Source organism: Falco rusticolus, chromosome 1 (assembly GCF_015220075.1).
Source record: "Falco rusticolus isolate bFalRus1 chromosome 1, bFalRus1.pri, whole genome shotgun sequence".
Classification (NCBI taxonomy): domain Eukaryota; kingdom Metazoa; phylum Chordata; class Aves; order Falconiformes; family Falconidae; genus Falco; species Falco rusticolus.
The window spans coordinates 43,834,690-43,860,345 of NC_051187.1; the positions used below are offsets into that span (position 1 = coordinate 43,834,690).

The 25,656-nt window shown below is 35.8% G+C and overlaps 1 protein-coding gene across 3 annotated transcripts in view; it reads right to left on the reverse strand.

Moving 5' to 3' along the window:
• Positions 1–25,656, reverse strand: part of PALLD (palladin, cytoskeletal associated protein) — a 193,579-nt gene that overhangs the window by 121,356 nt on the left and 46,567 nt on the right. For 2 of the 3 annotated variants that reach the window (XM_037377202.1, XM_037377192.1), the window contains exons 1-4: positions 21,522–21,955; positions 3,379–3,557; positions 1,008–1,074; positions 351–456 (exon numbers count right to left, since the gene is read on the reverse strand). In XM_037377202.1, coding sequence (XP_037233099.1) covers positions 351–456; positions 1,008–1,015 — 114 coding nt within the window. In that variant the 5' untranslated portion in view covers positions 1,016–1,074; positions 3,379–3,557; positions 21,522–21,955. Of the gene's footprint in view, positions 1–350; positions 457–1,007; positions 1,075–3,378; positions 3,558–21,521; positions 21,956–25,656 lie in introns of those variants that run through there. The other variant, XM_037377182.1, reaches the window with a different exon arrangement.

A 25,656-nucleotide genomic window follows, 5' to 3' on the forward strand; every position in this document is an offset into this window, starting at 1 on the left:
TATATAACATTTATTATATATATCTAATGATAACTTAAGTTTATACTTCAATAGTATAATTCCTTAAAACCAGGGGTCCTCAAACTACGGCCCGCGGGCTGGATACGGCCCCCCAGGGTCCTCAATCCGGCCCCCGGTATTTACAGAAGCCCCCCGCCCCGCCCCCTGCCAGGGGTTGGGGGGGGAAACCAAGCAGCTGCAGATGACCTCCTGCCACTTCATCCACGCGCTGGCCCCCTGTTTAAAAGTTTGAGGACCCCTGCTCAAAACAATGGAGTTTTTCAGGACTTACAATTTTTGAAAAAAATTAAAATACTTTTACTAATTTAAAAATTGGTGTCTAAAAATACCTGCTGACTGGGCACAGAGATAGGTTGAATTACAGCTGTGGTGACTCCAGACTGTGGTGCAGAAGATCCTATTGTCAAGGAAACAGAGGTGGTTTTCTTTTGGGCCCTGTAAGAAAAGAAAACAGCAAGCACTTTATAAGGTCTTTACGTTAGCTTATTATCCATAAGCTACCTTGTGTTTTCTACATCTTTAAATATGTCCTTATCAGCTGAAAAGATCAACACTGGAGGAAGCCTGAGCAGAACACAATCTTAGGCTAATTTACACTTTCACACCCAATAAAAAGTACTGATTTAAGATACAAACTAAAATGCTTTTTGTGTCTTTAATCATAGGCCTCTATCTGTTTTTCTGGAGGCACAGGGCTGCATGTTCACAAATGGAGGCTTGGTTAACTTAAAGTTACTCCTGAAAATGAGAAGCTGGTATCAACAGAAGAGTTGTCAGGCTAAGGCCAGACTTCTCTGACAGCACAAGCACATTAATACAATCTACAGCTATAATACTACACATTTGTATCATGTGAGAGAAGGAGAAAAGACAAGACATACAGAAATATATCCCAGATGCTTATTCAGATCTAAAACTACCATAGGTTTTCCAGTGCTCCTTATTAAGAACATTTGCACAGCATTGGTTCTACTTTGCACACTTACTGTGGCATAGCTCCAGATTTTGATTTGAAAATTAAACTTTCACTCTCTGAATCTGTGGAACTGGCACCTGGAAAAGAAAGTATTTTTAATAATCTTATATCCTTTTACTGATTTATTTAATGTTTAAACTCCAAAGAAAAAACTACACTACTTTTGCATTTCACTTCAAGAGTTGAGAATTCTCTGTAATAAACTATGGCAGTTTTTCTTATCTGGTTAAGATTCTAGCTATGTACTTTAGCCAGTTACAGAAATCATAACCATGACAATTTAATTGCCATCTCTTTTCCCTATGCTCTCAGCTGTCTTCCTTCATATTGAAGTAAATATGGTTAAAAAAAAATGCTGACTACTACTCTACTGGAAATGTATAATTTTATTTTCTTGAAAGTTAAAACTCAAAGCTTAACCAAACATATAGCTTATACACAGATAACAAATCTTCAGCCTTAAGGGTGAGCAACTCAGTATGCAAGACATTTTCAGACTAAACTTGCTACCCACAATCTGCACAGCTCAGAGTATTTACATTAACCTATATATAACATTTATATACTGGTATTTCTTGCCAGTGGAAGTCTTGATAGAATGTATGAGTTTGGCAATACCCTGAACTCACTTAAAGAAAAAAAAATGAAAGCATTTATTTGTCTTTATTTTTCCTAACAACTGGTACTTCACACATTTATCCTAGACATTTGTGCAGTACGTATTACTCCTCTTACTCCTCAAAGGATTTGTGCATCCATATGGATAGCTGTATCCGTAATACAAATCATAAGCAATTCATAATCAATATGCATAGTATAGCATAGACTGATTCTAATGAAACAAAAATTGGACTGAGGCACTCAAGTACCCTATTTATTTACAAAGTTTAGAATATAAAAATCAAAGCAACAAGTAGCACAGAAAAGGTAAGAAGGGAGAAGCAATGTCAAGACAGCAAAGTGGGTCTACATGAAAGTATTTCCCATAAGCAAAGGATAACCAGGTCTTGTGTAGCAGGGCCTGCTGCACAGAAGAAAGCATGAGGCATCATTGTCATCAAGACTATTAATGTACAAAGACTATTAATGTACAAAGCAATGCCTGTGTAACAATCTGGTTTCCTTAAAGATCATAGGGGATGAGCCTAACAACTTGTACGTTTCTCTATCTTTCAAAGTTACATATTGTAAAACTTCAACATAGCACTTCCATATAGCAAGACTTTGCCAGGTCTCAAAAGAGGAATTGTTTTGTTTGCTGTATCTCTCTACCTAGATGTTTCTTTTTTAGTGTTGCTTCTGTTACAACTTCACACAATATTATATATTTGTACTATACCTGAGTATTTCTGAAATATGCTTACTTCTGTAAACAAGTCTTACTAGAATCCATAAGATTCAGAAAAGTCTTGATCCCAATGTGGGATAAAAAAATTCTGAGAATAAAAAACATAATGGAAGAAACCTTATAAATGCACATCTGTCATGATTTAGCTAATTTATAGCAAAAAAGTTTATTGCTTTGTTAATCAAAAGCTATTTAATCATTTTGGTATTTTATTATTAAGATTTGTTATGAGTATTTGTTATCTTAATTTGTTTTATGCTTTCAGGTAACCTTTTAAATGAATTTTAATGAGTTACAAAGCTGGTAAAAGAATACATATTACCAAAATCTTTGAAAGATGCATGAATAAAAATAAATATCAGTATGTGATTAATATAATCATGCCTAAAATACAGTCCTCCACTAAAAAAATAATTTAATAATTTTGTTCATGGTCAAGTTATTAACCTTCCTCAGATAAAATAATACTGGAATTATGATTAATTTTGAAGTCAAATATTTTTAAAATTACTACCAGTTGATTTTGGACAAAAGCAGTATTACTGACTTTTAACCTGACTTAAAGCCAGTGTACGAAATATGAAGAATTATAACATGCTTACACATGACTGAAGAAGATTCATCTGGGGCAGCCACACTTACTTGCACTGGGAGCAAGTTCAGAACTGAGACAGGGATTACTGCTATCATGAAAATCATTATTGGTATCACCAGTCAAATCTTTGATTTACAGAGGGTACTACTTAAAATCTAGCCATATGCCAAAAGCTCTGCTTATTTCTCCTTTTCCATTCTTTACCTTACTTGTACCCTAAGTAAATAGCACTTTACCCACTGATTCCTGGGACATTCCTTGAAATACCTGAATGAGTATCATGTGATGTTCAAAATGTGTTGCATTAAAGGGAAGCAGAGGAACACTGTAAAAGTACCACCAAAGCAAATGTAACCTTAACATACAGAACCAAAAGTAAACTTCAGCTTAGTTATCCTTTCCTGTATGCATCAAGTATTTTATTATTTCACCTCTTACCTTCGATGAATATTTCAGCTGATGTACTATCTGAACCAATGGAATTTGAAGCCAGACAAGTATAGCGTCCAGTATCGTCTTCAAAGGCTTCTGCTATAATTAGTGAATGAAGTCCTCCACTTGCAGAACGGATCTGAATGTCAGGGGAATTCTGGAGTTCTTTTCCTTCACAGAACCATCTGCAGTCCACACACATTTAGAAAGACAAAGAAAAAAAGAACATAAAGGATTGGTTCAGGCTCATCACACACAAGAAGACATTACACCCTTCTGCAAAAATCTAAATTGCTACTGAAATCAGCACATAATGCTTTGAAGTGTTTAATGACATTCACAAAGAAATCACTTGCTGGCATAAACTTTACTTAAAAGGTAGTGAGACATTTCTGAATGCTAAGAAAATTGTACACACCTACAATTTAAAACAATTTCCTGTCCTGTTTTGATAGAATTAATGCTTTCAGCATATCATATGTACTGGCTTGCTTTGACCACAGCCTAATCCATTTCCATTTAACTTGCTATCCCCTTCTTCCTAATAATCACCAGTTCTCCACAGAGGATGTTTGACTTTTGTCCATCATGCCCAGTCAACCTAATATAATTCCACGGTACAGGTTCCTCCATATCGCAAAACTTTAAATAGGTTTACTCTTGCCTCAGATCAGGAACATAAACTGGTTTTCTAGCCCTGGATTTTTATGTATGGATATAATACATTACAATACATATAATACAAAGACGTATGCCCCAACAAGAGCACTGGGTTTCAGTACACGCAAAACAGACACCTAGCTTGGGTGACTTATTACTAGGTAAAAGCACAGCCTATTTTGTTTACGTCAGGTCGGTCAAGCATCTTCCAGTGCAGGCTGCCTGAAGAGCTAGTCCATGTTCTCAGTCCACATTGCTGCCATGAAGGTACCAGGTCCCATCTTTTTCTGTTTGATTCCCTTATATCAGCTAGCCCTATTCTCATAGGCTGCTCTCTGCTTTATCCATATTTCTAGCAGTGCAGAAAGTATGAGTAGTAGAATTCTTTTTTTTTATACCGGCTGATATGCATTTTTGCAAGGAGTGGTGGATTGGTGAGTCACTCAGGGAAAACCATTAGGCAACAGCTTTTCTTCCATTCTCAACCAAGTCTTTCTAAATTTGTTATTCTCAATCCAGTCCTACAAATTCACTCTGATCTTTACCACTCTTCCTTCAAATCCTAATCTGTGCTTTTCCATGTTCTCTCTCTACCCTCCTTTCCCTCTTCTTCCTCTGCCACCCCAAAATTCAAATCTTGCTGTGGTGAGGATAGAAAAATAAGTAATTCTTTACAGGAAGCTTCAAAAGTGATCTTTCATTCTCTTCCCCCCATGCACTCTGTGTTTTCTACTGTAGTAAGGACTTTTTGAAAAAAAAACAAATAAATATAACCACATAAGTTTATGAAGAGTCAATTCAAATGCAAAGATGATGGTATTTTAAAAAATAATTTAGAAGACTGAAAATCTGCCACAAAAAAGAAAATCATATTTTTCCTTTAGTTTGCACGTGTTAATGAGAGAATTTTTGCAATTACATTCCAGTAATACTTCGGAATTAAAATTTTTCCCTCCTTATCAGATGGCTTTCCCCTGCTGCCTAAAAACAAAATAACCCCAAGGAATTACAGAACCTCCCCTACTTATTTAGGAAAATCATGCAACGTTACAGGATGACAGATACTACAAAGTAAAAACCAATGAGGAGTCTTTAGAAATGAACCCCCTCACTTTTATTGCTCTTTTTTAATTAGCAAACTACATATTAATAGAAATAAAAAGTAGGTTTCAAAGCTTTCTTCTGAAAATATTAGATTTTAAAAATTGAAATTCCATGCTTATTTCAGAATGCAGACTTAAGAAACCTAACAGATTTACACTTAAGAGAATTCTCCTTAATAACACCCAGAACTGTGGGCAAGCCTTCTGTGTTTATGAACAATAGATCTTTTATCCCTGAAGGTGAAAAAAAATTGATAGTGGCATTAAAACCATATGTAATTGTCTTCTGTAATTAAAAGACTAACAAGTTCTTTTTCTGTCTTCTGTTGTGCCCAGACAGCGTGCACAGAAAGTATAATTTCTGGAAGGAACTAACAAACTTCCATTTGTTTACTCAGTAGACCCCTTTGGCCTACTTTTACAACTATTGGGCTTGGAGACAAATCCATTCTGTCAGCTCAACTGCCAAAATTAACATTTCTCTTCCCCCTCTTCCCCTCCTTTCCTCTCGTCGCAAGTTCTCCCTTCTCCTGGTGTGAGGACCTCTGCTACTATTTCTCCTTATTAGACCTTCAGAGTCCTAACCTCTGTGCAGCCTTTCCTAAGTCACATTAAATGATATGCACAAGAGAGAGGTTCATTCAATTTCTAGACAATCACAGACAAGAGCCTGTAATATGAGGCTCTATCTAACCATTAGCTCTACTTTCCTTTCCAGAAACATCCTGCAAAGGAAAACCTCTCCTCCAAACCTAACTATTTTCTCAGATAGATCCTGTTTTAGTTTCATGCAAATTGTATGGATTTCTATCATCTCCCAAATCCGATGCTCACAAAGCGTTTAAGAAATTGTGATAGGCATATGAATCTAAAATTAATAATCCATTTATAATTTTTTGTCAGATGACATTTAATAAGCATTTTTTTTTTCTTAGGAGGACAAGTTCTACACTGTCCCTTGATTCGTGCATAGACACAGCCTCAAGCAGTGGGAGCTATTCCTCAACACTGGTTGGGACTGAGACTCATTGCATCACATCAGCGACATACCACTGAAAATGAGTTCTGACCTGCTACATCAGACACTGTGTGCCACAGAAAAAAAACACATAAATAAGCAATTCAATACAAAATTACCTCAGTCATCATTAAGGTGATGTTAGATGAATGTGAAACTAGCCTGGTGTGGGACTGCACTGTTTATTGTGAAAAGAAGGATTCACCTTCACAATGGGCAAAAGCAGAGTTATTTGAAATGAAAAACACTGGAAAAGGCTTAGTTATATTCTTTCCTTTTCTAATTGTATTTTTTTTCCTTTTCCATCTACATGTTAATAAAAAGAGAGGATTAATTAACATGAATCTCTCTTGGAGATTACATCAAAATTAAGTGAATGAGAAAATACTCAACTGAAATACTTGACTTGCTAATTGCCAGTTCAGTTCAAGAGAGTTTGTGAATTAAAAAAAAGGGTCAGCTAACAAAAATAAATGAAGTAATTTTTGCCCAAACACACAGTGAATTTTAGTTTTCCATCTTTTATATAGTATGGGCTATTATAGAGCACAAAACTGCTATCTACAGGCCCCATCAGCCTTAATGCCATCACACTTGGAATAGTCATGGTAAGAGGATTTTCTGCTCCTAAGGACTGAAAAAGACTCAAAGACAGATCTTTACAGCATTCTCTCTGCAGAGGGATCACCAAAGCAAGCAACAAATCACTATCAAAGGGAAACTTAGCCAAAGAAACCAGGAGGACTCATGGCTAGACACAGAAAAACAGCCATAAAGCAAGTCTTGCAAGGAAATTCCAGCTTTATGCTAACTAGGGCAGCATTAACTCATGTCCAGTCTATTCCAACCTACTGATCCTCTTGGGTTAGAGGATTATTATCTAGCTGTGAGAAAACAATAACGCTTTTGGAGAGCCAAAATACCCCAAACCAAACCAAAACCAAGAAACACTGAAAGTGCAGTGGACTCATTGCAGATGCTTTGTGAAAAAGAGAATTTCCTGTAGAAAGACCTTCGGTTTAAAAAGACATGTATTTCACAGGTTCTGGATATTAAGTACAAAAAGTACCTACTCATTTCCCTATCCCTTTGTTGTAGGTCCTCAATATTGTATAAGAAGTCCAGATAGAAACCAAACAGGCAGAAAGACCAACAAAAACGTTTCCATATGTGTATACATATCAGTCTACAGAATAAGAACTCAAGCTTGCATCCTAGGTGCATTCCTGCAGGCCACGCTAGCATTCGTGCAAATTTATAGGGAAAGATCCCCTTGAAAGAGAACAGAAACTACCGTAAGATGTTAGACAAAGGCTGGCAAACAAAAAAGCCAATAAAAGGAATATACATTTTATGTAACTGGAATTAATTTTATTAGTCATTATGTATCTTGCCACATTTCAAATTACATTGAATTTCTCTGTTCTCTTCTACCTTCTTCTTCATTCTCTTCTCTCAATTTATCTTCCTGACTGTATTTCCACTGTACCACTCTTTGCCTTTCCTTTTCTCCAGCTGTGCTTAGTTTTTCACCTGCATTATATCTCTTGTATGTTAAAATGATAGCAATTAAGTATTTAATGCAGGCACTGAAACACAATCACTAGACTGGAAAGTCAATACTCCAAGAAAGCGAACCAGAGGTATTTTGGTAGCAGGGGAACAATGATTAAGATCCTCGCTTTTCACACTTCAAACCATACTTTGCTCTTCCACTGGCTACATTATTGTATGATGGTAAAACAGCAAACAAAAAAGGACAGTCAGATGCCAGGTGAGCAGCAGTCCATGCACACTGACATCAAGTAGGAATTCACACAATATGTCTTTCTTGTTCATTCTTCTTTATGTCCTCATAACCCTCCGCGCATGGAAATACATATGAGCACGTGTGCCTGGGATTTTAATGACTGTGAACAAAATATAAACAGAGTTGAACAGTACACTGACTGAGTAAGCACCAGGGCCTTAAGAAAAACAGTTCAAGGTTCTCTCTAATGCATAATCCTGCTGGAACTTGTGTTTTTTGAGAGTCACTGAGGAATAGAAAGGTTTTCCTTTCAGCACACTCTTAAAAGTTAATTTAAAATGGCAGCTGAAGTGAAACTCTAAGATACAGCCTTAGGGAAGAATTATAATAGGGAACTCTGACCGCTACAAAAAGTGCAGAGAGATAAGTTGCAAATTAAAAAGTAATCTTATCCTTAGTGGTGTTAAGTATGTCCAGCAAGAAAAGTTAAAATGAAATACTCTGACATTCCTATACTGGCAGAGTCAGCATTTCCATCACAATATTGTGCAACTTCCATTTTGTTTTTTCTGCATTTAAGTTAAGCAGTCCAACACTTCCACACTGTAAAACATTACTACTTAAAGAATTTGACTTGATTTTTAAAAAAATTAACTTTGCCATATAAGATCTAGAATACGCTGCATGAATCAGATTATTCAGATGCTTATGTTCTTTGCACACTGCTCCATTTTTGTGCAACATACAATTTCATTATTTGTATAGGCAGTTCATAACAGAGTTACCAGTAACAACATACATACTTCAAATAAATTTGTCCTGAAACACAAATAGTTGGGGGGTTTTGTTTGGTTTTGTTTCGGGGTTTTTTTTGCTTACAGTTCTGCAGCTCTGTTTAGATTTTTTTTTTTGAGAGTCATAAAGATGTGGCCTTCATGTGGGAGAAGCATAAGAAGTAATTAAAATAAATAAATTGATTTTTTTTTTTTTTACATTTATCATAATTTGACTATGTATTATCGGAAATTATAGCAAGAATGAGTTAATAAAACAAAACCATTCTAATTTAGTAAAAATTCTTTTTTATAAATTGCATGTCTCTGTTTATCCTGCATTCTTATAAAAGTTTAGAAGATATACATGATGTGATGAATAAAATATCTGGATGCAAAGGAAAAAGTGGTGAGACTGAAAGATGAAAAGTGAATTACATTCCATGCCTACAATGAAGATATTTAATGCTAATTTTTTCTTTATAGAAACCAGGTATAATATATCATATAGAAAAGAAGTACCTGCTGTATGACTTATTTGGATATGTAGTCCAAAGCTGTTTATTTGTGAGTAATAAACTTCTCTGACATAACAGGCTGTGTAGGAGGATAAGGTAATGTTCACTATTTGCTACTCCCTACAGGAGCAACTTTTTAAAAAACTGGCTATGTTCACTATTTTTTTTCGAACTCTGATTATAAAGAAGATAACTAAATATTTAATAGAAGAATAATGAAAAGCATCTAGCAACTTTCTTGTTGAACTGGCTTCAAAGCCACATAGGTACATTTATGCCATATGGCAGAGAAACCAGGAAAGTGACTCTTGTTGACAGTACTGTGGTGTTGGGGCAAATGATATTTCACAAATGCATCCAGTGGTATCTAAATGAGATACCACATTTCAGGTATTCCTGTTTCATCATGCAGAACAAAGACATCTGTGCAGCTATATTTATTCAGTAAGAACAGCAAGGAGATCGTATTTCTTTAACTGGCCAAAGAAGCAGTCAGTATTAAAGCAAAAATCTGTATATTTTCTTCTCTAACCAGAATGAACAAGTGTCTTATGCTCATAAAGAAATTGATTCTAAAAAACTATTGCTTATGTTACAGTCAGCCTTCATATATGAAATAACAGAATGCTGAACTATATGCTGAATAACTTATTTTCCATTTCTGAAGTCCAAAGTTTTAATCCTACCTCATATCCTATTTTGATTTATCTTTGCCCTGAAAGATTTATTTATTTTCCTTATTTTTGTCTATCACTACAACACAAAGTACTGTATGATTACTCTCGATCCTAACTGCATATTTCCTGAAGACCAGGTGTAGGTGTAAGCCATAGATTTCACAGTTTCAGAAACCTTACACAGAATTCTCTCTTCCTTTTTAGGGCACAAGCCTGTGCCATAAATGGGACACTTTCAGATGCAGCAATTCAACTGACAAATAGGTGCGGACAGATAAATCAGTTTATTCTATATTTGGGTAATCATTGGATCAAGAAAGAGAAAATACTGTGCAATTTAAGGACCAATTATGTAGTGCAAACTGCAAACCACCTTTTAAAACAAGCATGTTGATTATTTGCCACATATCCAGCTTGTTACTTAAATGTAACAATGTCTTCTCATGTCATTGAGTAAATTCTATAAGCACTGATTTTGGGCATCTATAAATTTACAAATTATGTGTCCATATTCAAATATGTAAATGAAAAGCATGAATAAAAACCAAAGAATAATTTATATGCAATTTAAGATACTCAGGTTTCCATACTTTTATCTGTAAGACATTTTTTAAAGCTCTTGGACCCATTAGATAACTGCAGGTTAATTTAACGAGATTCTTAATAGCAGCCATTTGTGCAGAAAATTCAGAAATCTTATTGCAGAACAAGTGATTAACAACATTTAATGTAACAATTTCCCTACACAATCTCTTCTTGTCAGTTTCTTCACACTTTGCTATTTTATGGAGCATTACTTTGTACCTGACATCCTCGGGTCTATAGCAGGATATTTTAAATCATCTTCTGATTGACTAAGCTTGAGTTCCTAGCACACAAATGGGTACTACCACCACTTACAACTCAGCCATACCTCTGAAATGATATATCTCCTGAAGTGGCTTTTGAGATGACATGCAGTCTGTGCAAAGATGGCTAGAGCTTCTTTGTGGGTGCCTAAGAAACAACTCTGCCACCTCACAGGTTAGCCAGACTGAAGAAGGATAAATTGGAATAATAATCAAAGGGGAAACTACTACTCTCCTCAAAAGTCAGAGTAGGCACCTTATGGCACAACTGAAGAGCCAAAAGAATTCTTTGCTCTACTACTACTACAGTTGTGTATTTCAATAATGAAAGCAATCACTCAGCACCTTGGATGGCTGCACTTGACAATACGTCATTTTTTCAAGCTCCTGTTATGTGTTGGAATTGAAACAAATTTCCTTCAGAACAAAACCAATACTACCTCACAACAAACTGCCCTCAACTTCAGGAGGCTAAGCTGTTAAAGGTCAAGATTGAAAAATCTTGTCCCTTCACTTAGTATTATTTTCCTCAGATGTAAGACCCCAAAATTTAATTATAAAAGCCTGTAAATATAAGGGGGATAAAAAAGATTGAATTGGAAATAGCAGCAAGCTGCAATAACCCAAGTTATTTCTATATTTTTAAACATGTATTTTATATAGATAAATGTAGGTTTTTTTCAGTATCATTAAATATGAGATATGGCAAAATAATTTAATAATTTAATAATTGCAAATTTCCACTTGTTATTAGCTCTCAAATTACACCACCTAGGTTTGGAAAATGGTTGTTTCATGAATACAGTAATAAAACCATTTGTAAACTCTCTGGGTTTCAGAGTTTAAAAAAAAAGAAAAAAAAAGGAAAAAAAGAAAAAAAAAGAAAAAATTACAAAGTAAACCCTGTGAATACTAATGGATCATAATCTGGTCTGAAATTTGCACAATTATTTACAATACATTAAAAAGGAAAATTCTTTGTCCTTCTGACGTATCTACAAATTCAACTCTGCATAATGGGTTAATAAAAAACAAAACAAAAGCCAAGAAGCAGGACAGTAGATTTAGGAAATGAATGTTCATACAGTAGTTTTGTAGTATATTTATGTGTATTTCAGAAGACTTAACGCTAAAATGGTAGGTGCTATGAGCAGTAAGTGGTAGGAAGAATAAAGTGAAGTACAAATTCAAATTCAAACAGGCATAGTACATACAGCTAATGTACATTCGTTGCATTCCTTTAGCATTCCATGTAACTCTTTCATTTTCTCTTTTTAGGCTTCATGTTTGGCTGGAAACATTTTTTTTTTCTTCTGAACTATCTTGTATGTTTCAATCTCCAGTGCAATATAGGCAATAGCTTGCCTCCAATGCCAATAAACATGGAAGCTGCTTCCATGTATCAAAGTACAAAGACAGAACAGTTTAGAAATGTGAAGAATGAGGAAGCACAGTCATAAAAATTTAATAGCTGACTCTGCAATTCTATCCCTAATATTATTGTAGATGCTTTCATTTATTTTTTAAAGTAATTCAGTTTACATATATGTGTGTGGGTGTGTATATATATGCACTCTCAGAGGATTATCACAGAACTAAAACACTCTATACAGAATTAAGCAATGAACACAAGAAAAAACCCAGCACCTGAAACACACACTTTTTGCATTTAACTAGCTACTACATAGGAGCCCCCATAGTTTTAGGGCATGAAATGCTAGACACTGAGCAATAATTTCTTCCTTTCTGACAGGTAATTAAATTGACTGGTTTTGTACAACTTCCTTCTTGGGCCTGGAACATCCTACCCCGAAGACAAAGTGTGGTAGACGTTACCTGTATTTCAGATTGTTCCACTAATTCATTTGTCAGCAAGTCAAGCAGATCCCTTCTGCTCGTGTCTGTACTTGTGCCAGCAGAAACTGATTGATTTGCCGTTTTGTTTCATGCAAAGATTATAATCTCTTCCCCAAAAAATCAGAATATTAGCTTTCCAAAGTAGAGATGTTGTTCCATATTTTTCACCCTGTGGCTAAAGGAACCCTTTGCCACACATGCAAATACATACATACAAATTCATAAAATTGGATTCCAAAGATAATCCAGAAAACTCTGCCTATTTTATTTTCTATTGAACATCCCTAAATACTTGTTTAAATGAAGTTACAGAAAGATAACCCATACATTTGAAAAAGTAGTCTCCAAATGCAGCCAGCTCTGTACTAAGAGTCAGTAGCAGGGGAAGCATATGAGACCACAGTTGGAGTTTAGTGCTTCAGAAAAAACATACATATGGTATTAGAGATAACATTCCTGGTTTCATATGGACCGTTCTCAGCTTCAGTGTGCTGGAAGAGCCAACTAGAGAAGCGTAGTTATGTCTCCCTCATTTTATTCCACCTTTCCTTCCCCTCATCCATTTTTTCCCATTCTGTTAGGTTAGGCAAGCCCTCATGTGTATTTTCAGTAAGAACATTCACCACAATTTTCCAGAGTGTCTAGCACATGGCACATCTTACTGAATATAGGCATTGAGCCACCTGGTAACGACAGTCTAGACAGGATCTAATGGTTCAGAACAACAGTTTCCACTCATCTACAGTGAATATCGGCAATTGCACAATAAATGTTTTCATATATAAGGTAGCTGAATAAAAATGTTTCTCTGAAGAAAAGCTCAATGAATAGGACTTCGAGCACTGAAACTATAATTGAACATGAGATTATTAAATATGTTTTATTATTGAGAAATTGAATTTAAGCACTTTGCCCACTGTCACCCAAGAAAGTTAAGAGCCAGCTCTGGACTCAGTTTCCACTGTCTTAACTCTAAGACCATCTTCCATGCACTGAGCAGGTCTCAAGAATCAAAGCAGGTTCTGACTTTGTGTTACCAGATGGATTGTTAGCCAAAAGTTTATTATTCACCTTTTAAAAAGCTAGTAGCTGGGAATTAAGAGACTGATTTAAGTTACTACACAGCACTGTGTGGCCATGAAATACTGGAGCTTCATTCTTAGGGGTCTGTTTGCCTAATGTTGCAGAAGGATTTTATGTGACCACCTTCCATCAACTCTGAGGGCAGTTATGCACCAAAGTCTCTAGTGCACACACTAAATGACTGTCCACTAACATTGCAGATACCATCACTTGGCTTATGCAGACCTAAGCTTACATCAAGTTACCACTTCTGGTATTTGATAGGAAATTAACATGATCATGGAAGGGAAGAAGAGAAAGGAAATTAAAAGCAGTGAAGACAGTTACAGCAGGTTAAAAAAGCAAGTATTTAATAATCAGATGTAAAACCAAACATTTTTTAGACCCAAAGAACTATTGAGGCTCGTAGGATTAACATAACAGCTTTTCTGGCTGAAATGGAATACATATTGTCTAGAAATTAAATGCTGCTCTTAGCTATCCATTATAACTATATACTTTGACCAGAAACAGATTTTGAACTAGCATGCTGTCATTATTTCTTACATGGGGAGGGAAACCTCTTACAGAACTGCCAGGTATAATCTTCCAGAAGGACTGTAAAGAGTTAAAAGTAAAGAAGAAGTTGGAGAGTTGTAAGGATAACATAGCATTTATGCAGCTTAAATTCTGTACATAAGACAGACTGCATTTAATAAGATTGTGGTGAGTGAGTGAGTGGCAAGTTCATGGCTGGCAACACACATTTCAGATGAAGCAATAATACTTCTGAAAACCATAATACTTAAAAAGAGGAAGAAGCTAAGAAGTATTGTAAATCAATCACTCTAGTCCACAGAAAAAACCTTAACACAAAATCCTCATGCAAGTGCCCTCAGGACTATCAGGAAAATGAAATGTGTTTTTTCTGTGTTTCTGTAAGGTACCTGACAATGTATATACAAAATATCAGAAAAAAATTCACATACCTTCTGTTTTTTACCAAAAAAAAAAAAAAAAATAAAAAAAAAAATCAGTAGTAACCACTTAACTCTGGTTCTTTGGGTCCTGTTTGTTTGTTTGCTTTTTATAACCAACAATTTCCTAACATTTTCTTTTTCATAAATAAAATCAGAATTTTGTAAATAGAGACTATTCTGCTGTTCTGGGGTCCTGACAATTTTGAGTTTTGAATGTTTTTCTTTAGTAATGTCTGAAATAGTGAGCAAAAGCAGAAATGCTGATCATTCAAGTTCAATTTTCATACTTATCTTCCCATATAGTGTTTTCTTAAGTTTTATTACTTTTGAATTTTTCCTTTCACATTTGCTTGACATACCAGAAGCCAAAAGGAGTTAAATAATCAAGTCCTAGAAATAATGGAGCTAATTTGTACTATTTTTAAACGGTTACTTTTTTTGTCAAATGTTGTTCTTAACTTAGGGATGAAGTCTTTCCCAAATAGGCTGAATTCTGCTACATCCATGCAGCTAATTCATGCTATCTTGCATGCATTTTTAAATTTGTTTATTCCGACTCAGCATCATTGACCACTTTCTTTACATAAGGACAACTGGAAAATGTTGAGAAAACTATTTATATAGAAATTCAGGAGAGGAAATTATTAAAGCTAGATCTGAGGTCAGCTGTATAATCATTGCAATACAGTGAACAATTCAGACACCTTGCCAACCCACTTTTGTAACATGTTAAATAGTTTCTAAGCCTACTGGTCTGGACTGAAACTGGAAGCTTTCTGAACTAATTTCCAACATTAACTAGCAAAACAATACATCAGCGATGATGATTATACTTATTCTGATTCCTAATGTAAAATTATCAAACACATTTTTTCACAGTTGCTGGTAGGAAAAAAACCCAACAAACCAGCTTGATCTCTATGTAACAGCTGTCGTCTTTACAAGTAACTACTTTTCTTTGGCATGCTATTTCCTTATATCCTAACTTGGCGGTAAGTACAATTACAGACATCGCAAGAAACTACCCATTAAAAGAGCTAAAGTAAGGTTCAAGACTTTGTACTCCCAGATAGCATCTGTGGTGTCATAGGACAGATTTAGAGTGTACTGTGTGAAAGGGTCTAGTTGAAACAGCAGATAAAAGGAAGGAAAGTGTGGGGAAGGAAAATTGTCTGTCTTCAGAACCTCAGTTCTACCAAGGCAGCAAAATGTATGGCACCATTTCCTCAGCATCCTTATGCACAGCATCCCTTTACAGAAATCACACAGCACAGGCAAAATCTGACCTATTTACTTGGTTTATGCAAATAAATACCTGTCATTAGGGTTAACTGCTCCATTATTGTGCATTTCAAAACCCACAAGGACTCTTTAGAGCAGGATTACATTCACCACCTAAACCTGAGGACTAGGCATCACCTTTTCCTAATCGATTAACTTCTGCTGTCTGTTCAGGTATCAGTTAAAGCACCTTTACACTCTCTCACTAGCTGCAAGACACAGCTTGACTGTCACTTGAGACTTTGGTTTCAGCCTTACCAGACAAGCTTATACCCATGGTTGTCAGCTGTCAATACGGTATGATCCAAAAGCATGCATGTACCCTTGCTTTGTGCTTTGGTTACTATCAGCATAGCTATGGCCAGTGCCCGCTTGATCCTAACATTCACTTCCAAGATTCTTCCCACCTACCAATACACCCTAGTTTAGTATTTGTATTGCATTTGTATGCCTCAAGCATACCATGTGTATTTTTCACAACCATTATGAAAACTGAAATATGAAACAGTACCAAAAGCTGGTTTTATTGGAAAAATCAGAAGTTCCAGAGGAATCCAGCAGGCTGAAGGTCAACGCCCAAGACTGCTTTGAGGTGTCTTTTTTGCAATTACTAGAATTTATATAGGCTTGCTGCGGCCCATGTAAATCCTGGAATTCCTTGATCCTTATTTCCAGCCCTCTTCCATCATGCCTCTTCCGCTGTTTGAAAAACTAAAGAGAGGAGATCTATTTCACATATGAGCAGTGCAATGCAGGTTGCTCCAGCATTACAGTCAGGAAAGCCATGTAAATAGTCATTACATTTGGGAAGAATGACAAATGTCAATCTAGTTACAGATTAATACCTGCATACCCTCAGTGGACCTATCAAAGCTGGCCTAGAGGTGTCTCAAAGAACAGAATATTCTGGTCTTTATATGAAAACACAGGGATATTCCCACCTATACTATGCAGCAGAATCTTACCACCTCTGCTTCACTCAATCCTTAAAGCACTGAGAGGCCCTGGAATTTGTCAGACTTCTGGCACAAGACGCCTTTACATACTGAGCACCATAAAGATCGTGCCTCCTTTTTTTTGGGGGGGGGTGGGGGGTTGGTAGAAAAACTGTACTGTTTTATCCACATTACAGTTAGGACTGTCTAGGATAATACCAATTCCAGTTATATCTACATAATTTACATATCTCATTTACATTAACACAGTAAAACTGTACATTGACACAACACTTTAACTTATCAGAGGAAGGAAAGTTAAGGTGCTGTAGTATACATTTTGATTTCTGGTTAGTTCTCAGTTATTCAGAAATACTAATAGCTTTCCCATCCGCACTGTGCACTTCACAATTACAAAAAATCTCCAAATAACTTTTAAACATTTACATTGTAGTTTATGTGAGGCAGAAATTAACTAACCATGATTCATGAACCCTGGTTAAAGGTTGGGGTTTTTTTAGTTTTTATCCTTTTTTTAGTGAAGAACAAAGTTCACATCTGTCTTGGAAATTAGAGAAGTAATGTTAAGCAAGAAACTAGTTCAAAAGGATGTACGCAACTATATGACTGATTATTCTCTTTTGGCTTTCTTTCCCAGTTTCTGCCAGCTAAATTTACTAACCCAATACTTAAAGATAGGAAAAAGCTTGTAACCGTTGTTTATTGCAATTGCCGCTGTAAAACAATACTAACAGATTATTTCTAGAGAAGTTACCATGTATGCAGAACTGCAGTTGTAATTTTCTTCATGTTCCAACCAGAGGCAAGAATAAACAGTATTTTTCAATGCTATAAATTTTGATCTGTTTTCTAAATTTGAAACTCCATGGACTTTTTTTCCCCATTTAGGAAGTATCTGTATAAAATATATTCATAATAAAATACTCACATTTGAGGGAGATTTGTGTGAAAACCTTATATCAAATGCTATGCATCAGTTTATGGGAGAAAGGATATAATGGAGAAGAAAGAACTACGAGAGTACTGAGGGAAGAACAAGGTTTTATTAAAAGTATCTATCTCAGAATAAACAATAAGCATAAAAAGAATATCATAGTACAAAGTACCTACGATATAGATTATTACAATCTCATCCTTCAGATTAGGGATATACTTTGTTCTAGATAATTACAACATTTTAATAAAGTGTTTAATAATATAAACTTTTCACTCTTTTTAAGAGCAGCCCAAAATGCTAACTTTGAGAGCAAGTAATTAAACTGTATACAATCAAAAAGGGCATTGTCCTTCCTTTTTACTTTTCATACTTTCCGTAACGTATTTGGAATGGAACATATTTACTGTGATTTATGACAGGGAAATCTTCCCTCATCTCCTTCTCCCCCTCTCTCGAATCAGGTCACAAATTCCCTTGTAATGTCCAAAAGAATTCCTGAGATCCATTTGCTCTCATTTAAGAGAGGCACGCTTGTATTCTATGCAAAATATTCAAAGAAGCCATTTATCTTTTTATTCAAAAGAACATTAAAAACTGTTTGTTTTAACCCTGACCTTACCACTAAATGCTATGATCCCAACTCTTAGCCTCTAGGCAATTAAAAAAAAAAATCGTTTGAGTACATCCAGCCAACAATTTCCATGTTAAAAAAAAGTCTAAGTTGGAGCCATGTGGTCTCAATCAGGCAGTAAAATACTCTCTGTATTTTCTTAAATGCACAACTGCAGTATGCCCATAACCTTTCTTTTAAATCATCTTAACCAGATCTGAATCACTCTCACCACAAATGATTCGGTGGCCCTGGAATGTGCTGGGGTAGACAGAGTTGCTCTGCAATGAACATTGGGATATTTCCCACTTCCCTAGTTGTTAAGAGAATAGTCTGCAGAAAAAAAAACAACAACAAAAAATTCTTTAAAAGGTTAAAGCCAAGACAAAGAGTGACATCACAGTTCAATCATTCAAAGAAAAAAGGGAAAAATGCAACTACTGCCTAATAAATCAGTTCTGCGTGCCACAAACCACAATGAGCCAACACAGCACAAGAACAGCTTTCCTTGCTGAAGCAGAGATACCACAGGCAGCTGGCAGATAAATGTGCAATTGCATTCACAGAGAGCCATTGAATCCATTAAGCTAGCCAGACTTGGAGAAGCTTATCAATTAAAAGAGCAGAATAACTATGATTTCAGTAACAATCTGTGCATCCCCTTACACTGAGTTACAGTGTTTTTTACCATGGGCTACCACAATTTTTTGCATAGATGCGTATGGATAAGGCACTTTGTTAAAAACTTACAGACAGATCACTTAGGATCAAAGTAACGCTTTGAGGTACTTGTATTACCTGGATGTAGCTTTCTCCACTGCTCCACTTGAGCAAGTAGGAATGACAAGCACAAAGCACCTTAGCTTTCTCAGCACATCTCAGAAAGAGTTCCAAAATATTACTTACATCTGAAGTTATAATAGAGGAAAAGGAATGTAATTCCTTGGGGCCTCTTAAAAGTCAAGTTTAAGCAGCAAATGAGCAAGCTTTTTTTAACTGTAAGATTCTTAAATGCCACTTCCTCTTTAAAAGTCTAGTCTGCAGCCTGCAAGATTTCTTTCAGTCTTAATCACCTCAAAAAACAATTTAAACATGTGGCCAAAGCGATGTGCATCTAAAACAGGAATAGGCCAGAGCCAAGACGCTTGGATCCAGTTATTATATTAACCTTCTCATACTTCATGGATGTTGGAATCCAGGGGTTTTGGTACAGACCCATCTGAGCTCAGCACTCATTGCCAAACCTCACAGTCAGTAGAAAATACGCTTTAACATATCAAAGCAGGGAAAACAGCATAAAGATGTCAGATTTTTCCACCACATCAATGAGAAAAAACGTCATTATAGCACCCATGTAAATTGTGAAACTGAAAGCAGCTGCTGAGGCAACCTGACATGGTGCCATCAGCAGGGGGGAGCCCGACTCGGGAAAACACTGTTCCATTTTTAGCTCTGAAAAAGAATCTTTGCTAGTTCTAGTGTGCAATTCCAGTTCAGTGAATAACTTGCCATAAATAGAGCTAGTAACTGCTACAGAAAGAAGTGCCTTAGTACATGACAAACAAAATGTGTAGTAAACATCCTCAACATCCTAACATACTGCACACTCCTGTTGAGCCCTGCTTTGCAGTCATGCCATAATAACAGAATTTAGCAGGTCATTTTTACAAATTACCACACCAAGCAGAGTATTCTTCCAAACGAAGTGTGAAAGTCAGAATGGGAGTTTTGGTAATGATTTTTTGAATCAGAAAAAACAGATTTACAGGCCTCAAATGAACAGCTAATTGACTGTGCCTCCTATACTTCGCACAATCACCCATTTGCTCATTCAGCATATTTTTCATGGGACTAGAGTCACCTTCACAAATCCTTGATAATCAGCAGTTAATAAGGGGTTAGGGTGAAGGGACTGCTCACCTTTTCAACACAAAATACTGGAATAACTGCTTGAAGTAGATGATGAAGCCAGAGTTAAGGGAAAGGAAAGGAAAGCTTTCCTCTTTTCAGGTCTGTTGCCCCAGTAATGTTTTTTTGTTTGTTTTAAAGTACATAAGTACATTCATTCACCTGGTCCTTCCCCCTTCGTCAAATCTATTAAACATTTGAAGTTTTGGATTTCAAGGGTTTCTTATTTATCACTTTATTAAGATAACCTAGGTAGCAAGACATAATAGCATGCTGACAGAAAAGCTTATCAGTAGCTTTAAAACAAATGGGTCCCTAGAGTGAATTTCCTTTGACAGCTAGATGGCATTTCTGAAAGCAAGGCATTTGGATTAACCTGCCACTGTGACAATCATTACAAAACTCTTCCTAGAAAGGACAAGACAGGAAGGTGGAAAAAAAAAAGGTCCTTGTTAATAAAGCAATCCATTCTGCCAGTAAACTTAAAAGGCAGCAGTTAACACTTTCATAAGGCAAGAACAGCTAAATAATTTTGCTTACTGAAAAACTAAGTTTCTTTTTGCAGTTCCTGTCATCTCAGAATCATTTATCCAAGCATACACTCTTTTCCACTGTACATTAGCTTGCATGCCCTAGTTTGCTTTTAAAACCAGATTCACTCAGCTCCTAATGCAGGGGAGGGGAGGAGGGGGTGTGTGTGCTCTGAATGAATGCCAATAATTTTAAAAAAAGTTTATTTTGGGTTCATATAACCTAAACAGTCTTAGGAAGCATCTCATCCCTTTTCACTCCTCCATCCTCCTGAACTTTAGTTCTATTTGTATCCTCTGTGATGGAAGATATTTACTTCCCAGGTTCTGCTCTTGCACTTAAAACAAATGGGTTACTCTACTGTTAAATTTACTCTATACTGCACATGGTTCAAAGCAAAACAGACTTGCAGAAAACCTGATAATAAAGCCATTTGGAAAACTTTCCAGAATTATACAGGTACTTAGGAATTTTGCTAAAATACATACATTCTTACAGTGCTTTTTGGAAACAGAGAAATGAGGAACATTTTACTGCTAGGCACTGTTCCAAGACCACTCTAACTGAGCACACACTGTATATTCACTCACATACTTTTCCTCCCTCCTCTATTGTAGTAGAACAGCTAAAACACCTTATTGTTTCTTGCATCTTTATACACATTTAATGCTGCCACTTACCGTTGCAGAACAGTTGGGCCCCCACCCCCCACAAAGAAGCTGATATCTGATGGTCTCTGGATCCTTTATTTCTTGACTATCCCCGGCTCTTATCTTTGCTGCTCTAAATTCAGCCTAGTTTGCAGAAAAGCACAGAAAAAATTAAGACAGCTGAGCTGCCAAATTCCAACCACTCACAATCGGCAATGAAGACTTCTCCCTAGTTCTGACTGATTCCAAAGAACAAAGCCTGCTGGCAATGAGGAAGCAGAGTTTAAGTCTTCTGGCTTCAGTCCAACTGTTGCTCTTGCTTTTGCTTCAGAGTACGTGAGAGTGTTTGTATGAGCTTGTAATGGATGTAAGAGATGGGGGCTGGGGAAAAAAGAGGGTGTGTGTAAGGGGAGGAATGCTAGTCATATCCAAAAATAGCATGAAGGAAGTAATGTAGCGATCCGTCTCCCCTCCTTCTCTCCTCTTATCGCATGTACTGAGAGTGTCTCTACCCTAAGATTCTGATCTCAAGAGAAGTAGAGAAAAAATTCCAATGTGACTTGCAGCTCATTTGATTGCACTACTAAACTGTAACTGAGGAGCTCTAGAAGTACACGTCACGAAACGCATGATTTAGTACCAATCTACTTGATAATGCTGAAGCCACAGTGCGTTTCATACTGTGTGCATTAGTTCACAAACTGGAGAGAAAAAACAGAAAGTACTATTGAAGTTTACTGTGTCAGAAAAAATAGCATCACAGCTGCCTTTGCAGAAGTTCTTAAATTCCAGCCCCAGGTATTGCTAGATACTGCTTAAAGTTGATTTTTAAAACAGCAAATGTTGCAAGTTTACAATATAATGCAGAAATAGGATATAAAAATCTCACCCTCTTTTTTCAGAAATTTTCTTAAACAAATTCCACATTCAGAAGAGTACTCTCTGTTAAAAAGAAAATCAACACCCTCAACACAACACAAACAAGAAAACCCCTCAGAACAACAACAAAAAATTAGGACTTCCTGAATAATCAGAATACTTTGTCTGGACCTACCCTTTTTTATCATTTAGTAAGACTAATGGAGCTTTGTATAGGAGCTTAGGTTTTATAGAACCTATATAATACACTTCCCTACATTACAATTACATTAAAGAAATTACAGTGTTTTTCCAAAGCTATCAGCAAAAAGAATTGTTATGATATATTTTAAAACTACAAATACATTCTATGTTGAAGGTAAATTTCAGAAACCTATAGAAACCATCTGGAATGAAAGGAAGTTGTGATGATTTAAGTTTGCCTTCCTGCATATTCACTAGAGACTGAATTTCAATATATTTTAAGGCCATAAAAGTTACAGTAAATCCAAGTTCTGTATCAGGAAGTCCACTGAGCCCTGCTGTGATGTACTTTTCTGTGGGTACTTTACTCCTTGGTAGCATTACTGAGCTTTGCTTTTGCTGTCTTGAGGTTTGCCAGCCCAAATTTAACCTGAAAAATTTCACACGAAAGAAAAGATCAAGAACAGATAAGAGTACCTAAGGGCTTTTAGTCCACACCTCATCCCATCTAGAATATCAGCTGCACTGAATCTGCTGAATTGGCTAATTACAGTTCTAATTTAAAAAACATACACTTTGAGTAGACAACAATAAGCCCACATTTAGTTTCATTTGCAACTGAATCTCCAGACAAAACAAGTTAGTCCAAAACCTAGTCTTAGTCCAGACATTTGTATTTGTTTTGCTATTACGGAACAGCACAGGCCTGAAAGAATATAAAATCTGCAAAAGTATAAAGTTACAACATAAACACAAAAAGAGCAAGCAAACAAAAAAAGTAATGGGGAGCTGTCACCTGCTTTCCTCTGTCTGAACTCTGCTGTCATAAACAGACCCAAAACTGTGATGCTGCTTTCAGGAAAATTTGAAACCCAGACAACCAAAAATTCAAAAGATATGATAAAATAAGGTTGAGTAGTTCAGTAGCTGATATTCCACAACATTTATGCATCAAACGAATCATTACTAGCATAGATATAACATTCTTGTTATTCTCTGATGTCTATATAGGTGACAAAGACATGAGGCACATACAAATACCTGGAATTATTTGTTGTTGTGTACTTAATGAACTAATAGATTGAATTTTTCAGGGGTCTCAGTTGCATAAATGATTACTACACTAATATTGTTGTTATTTAACTCAAATATAGTGTAACCCTATCACATTTTGGAAACTTATGACAACTGTATATTTGCTAATTTGCAGCTGATTTGCTTTAAGTTAACATGTCTTATTTTCTGCCTCCAAGCAAATCAGCTGCAAGTTTCAAATTCTGATGAATACTTATCAGAATTCAGTTTGTTTTCCAACTGTTCTCATTTACAGTTAAGTAAGGAAGGAAATGAAAAGATATATGTTATACTTTCTTTCCCTGAATGTTCATTCTCATTACACTTTGACTGGTAAGATATAGCCATCATAAATTGGTTGCTGGTCAGACAAGACAGCTATAGTAATTTCTGAAGCATTAGATAAACGCATCAGACGTTATAATCTGTGAAAAATAATACAGATTTAAAAGATCAAAGAGTTCAAAGTAATGTCAGAGTTGACTAGCTTCTCAAAAGTCAAAGCAGGATTTTCTCGTATCACTATATGGTAAGGCCCATTCAGAGAGGTTATGGCAGACTTTCCTGGACTGTTTGCATGAAGAAGCAATGTTTCATTTTTTTTCCTCCCCAGAATAATAGTATAATATAATAATAACCATTTATTAAGAACAAAAATTAAATTTTACTCACTTCTTGGAGCTTACTAGACACAAGCTCAGTAAATTGGGCCATTATAACAACTTCAGTGTCTTGTATTCTGTACACGCAAATGTGTTCCCAATATAGCCTATGTAAATTTGGCATTCAGCCGTAAAGGTCACAAAGTGTTTGAAAGCAGGGAGCACTTGCAAGACAAGGGTTATAATCTAATAGAAGACACAAAACTTGTGAAAAATGCAAAAAGGTACAACACGAGGTCAGACAGTTTGTATTTTCCCAATTTAACCATTTTCCTTTTAGTATCTATATACCTTAATTGTTCAAACCTATGTTGAGTGTATCTTTGATCATGTAAAGGTTTTGCTTTTACTATCCATACAGCCTCTCCGTGGTTTCTGTGACTACTGACCCACAGCATGCTCTTTCCTGATCTCCTTTGCCCTCTTCACTAATGACTTGTGTTCTTTTAAAAAGCAGAAGTGTTTCTGTGGCATAGGTTTATAGAGGAGCTTTTTCTCTGTAAAGATGATGTGTGAAGTATTTGCATGTTCTGAAATTATTTAATGTCAACATTTCATTCTCAAAAAGGGCCTGAAGAACATTTAGACAATTTTGAAAGTAAGACTTCGTGTGCAGTTCCAAAGTCTTCTCTGTCTCTTAGAGGAATAATGTAAGTTAGCATTTATTTAAGAGAAATAGAACTTCCTCCTTCTTCAATAATTTTGAATAAACTTTTACAGAAAATATAATCTAAATCAGAGGGAATTAAAATTTTCATAATGCTTTCCTTGCATGAGAACTTTCTTATTTGAAAGAAAAAAGAATAACATAATTCTGGTCTTTGGTGCCTCCAGTGTTTCTATTTAAAAACATTGTTAATTTACTTTACATAAGCAGTAAAGATGCAGAAGAACGAGATTAGAAATAGCCATATAAGCTGTGTATATGAAGGGATGTGTTCTTGAGAACTCAGAATAAGTTAATTTATGAGATGTCTTCCACACAGCTCAAGGTCAGAATTAATATACCTAAACTGAAGTTTCAAAGAAATACAAGCTTTTCAACACCCAATAGCTATTAAAATCAACAGTACCTACAAGGCTGCAGCATCGAGCAGAATGACCTCAAGATTAGTATCTGTATCATACTGACAGTATGTGTTCAGACAAGTTTGGTTTTCCAAATATTTTATAGCTGCATCATAACATAAACTGATAGAAATACATATTTTTTAGTTACACAAATAAAAATCCTCCTCATCTCCACTTAAGCCTGAAAGCAGTCAAACCACATGAATGATATCCCAGAGCACGAGAAGAATGTAGGAATCTTGTAGAGTATGCATCTCTCATTTAGATGCCAACAGGAATCCCCCAAAGATCGAAAA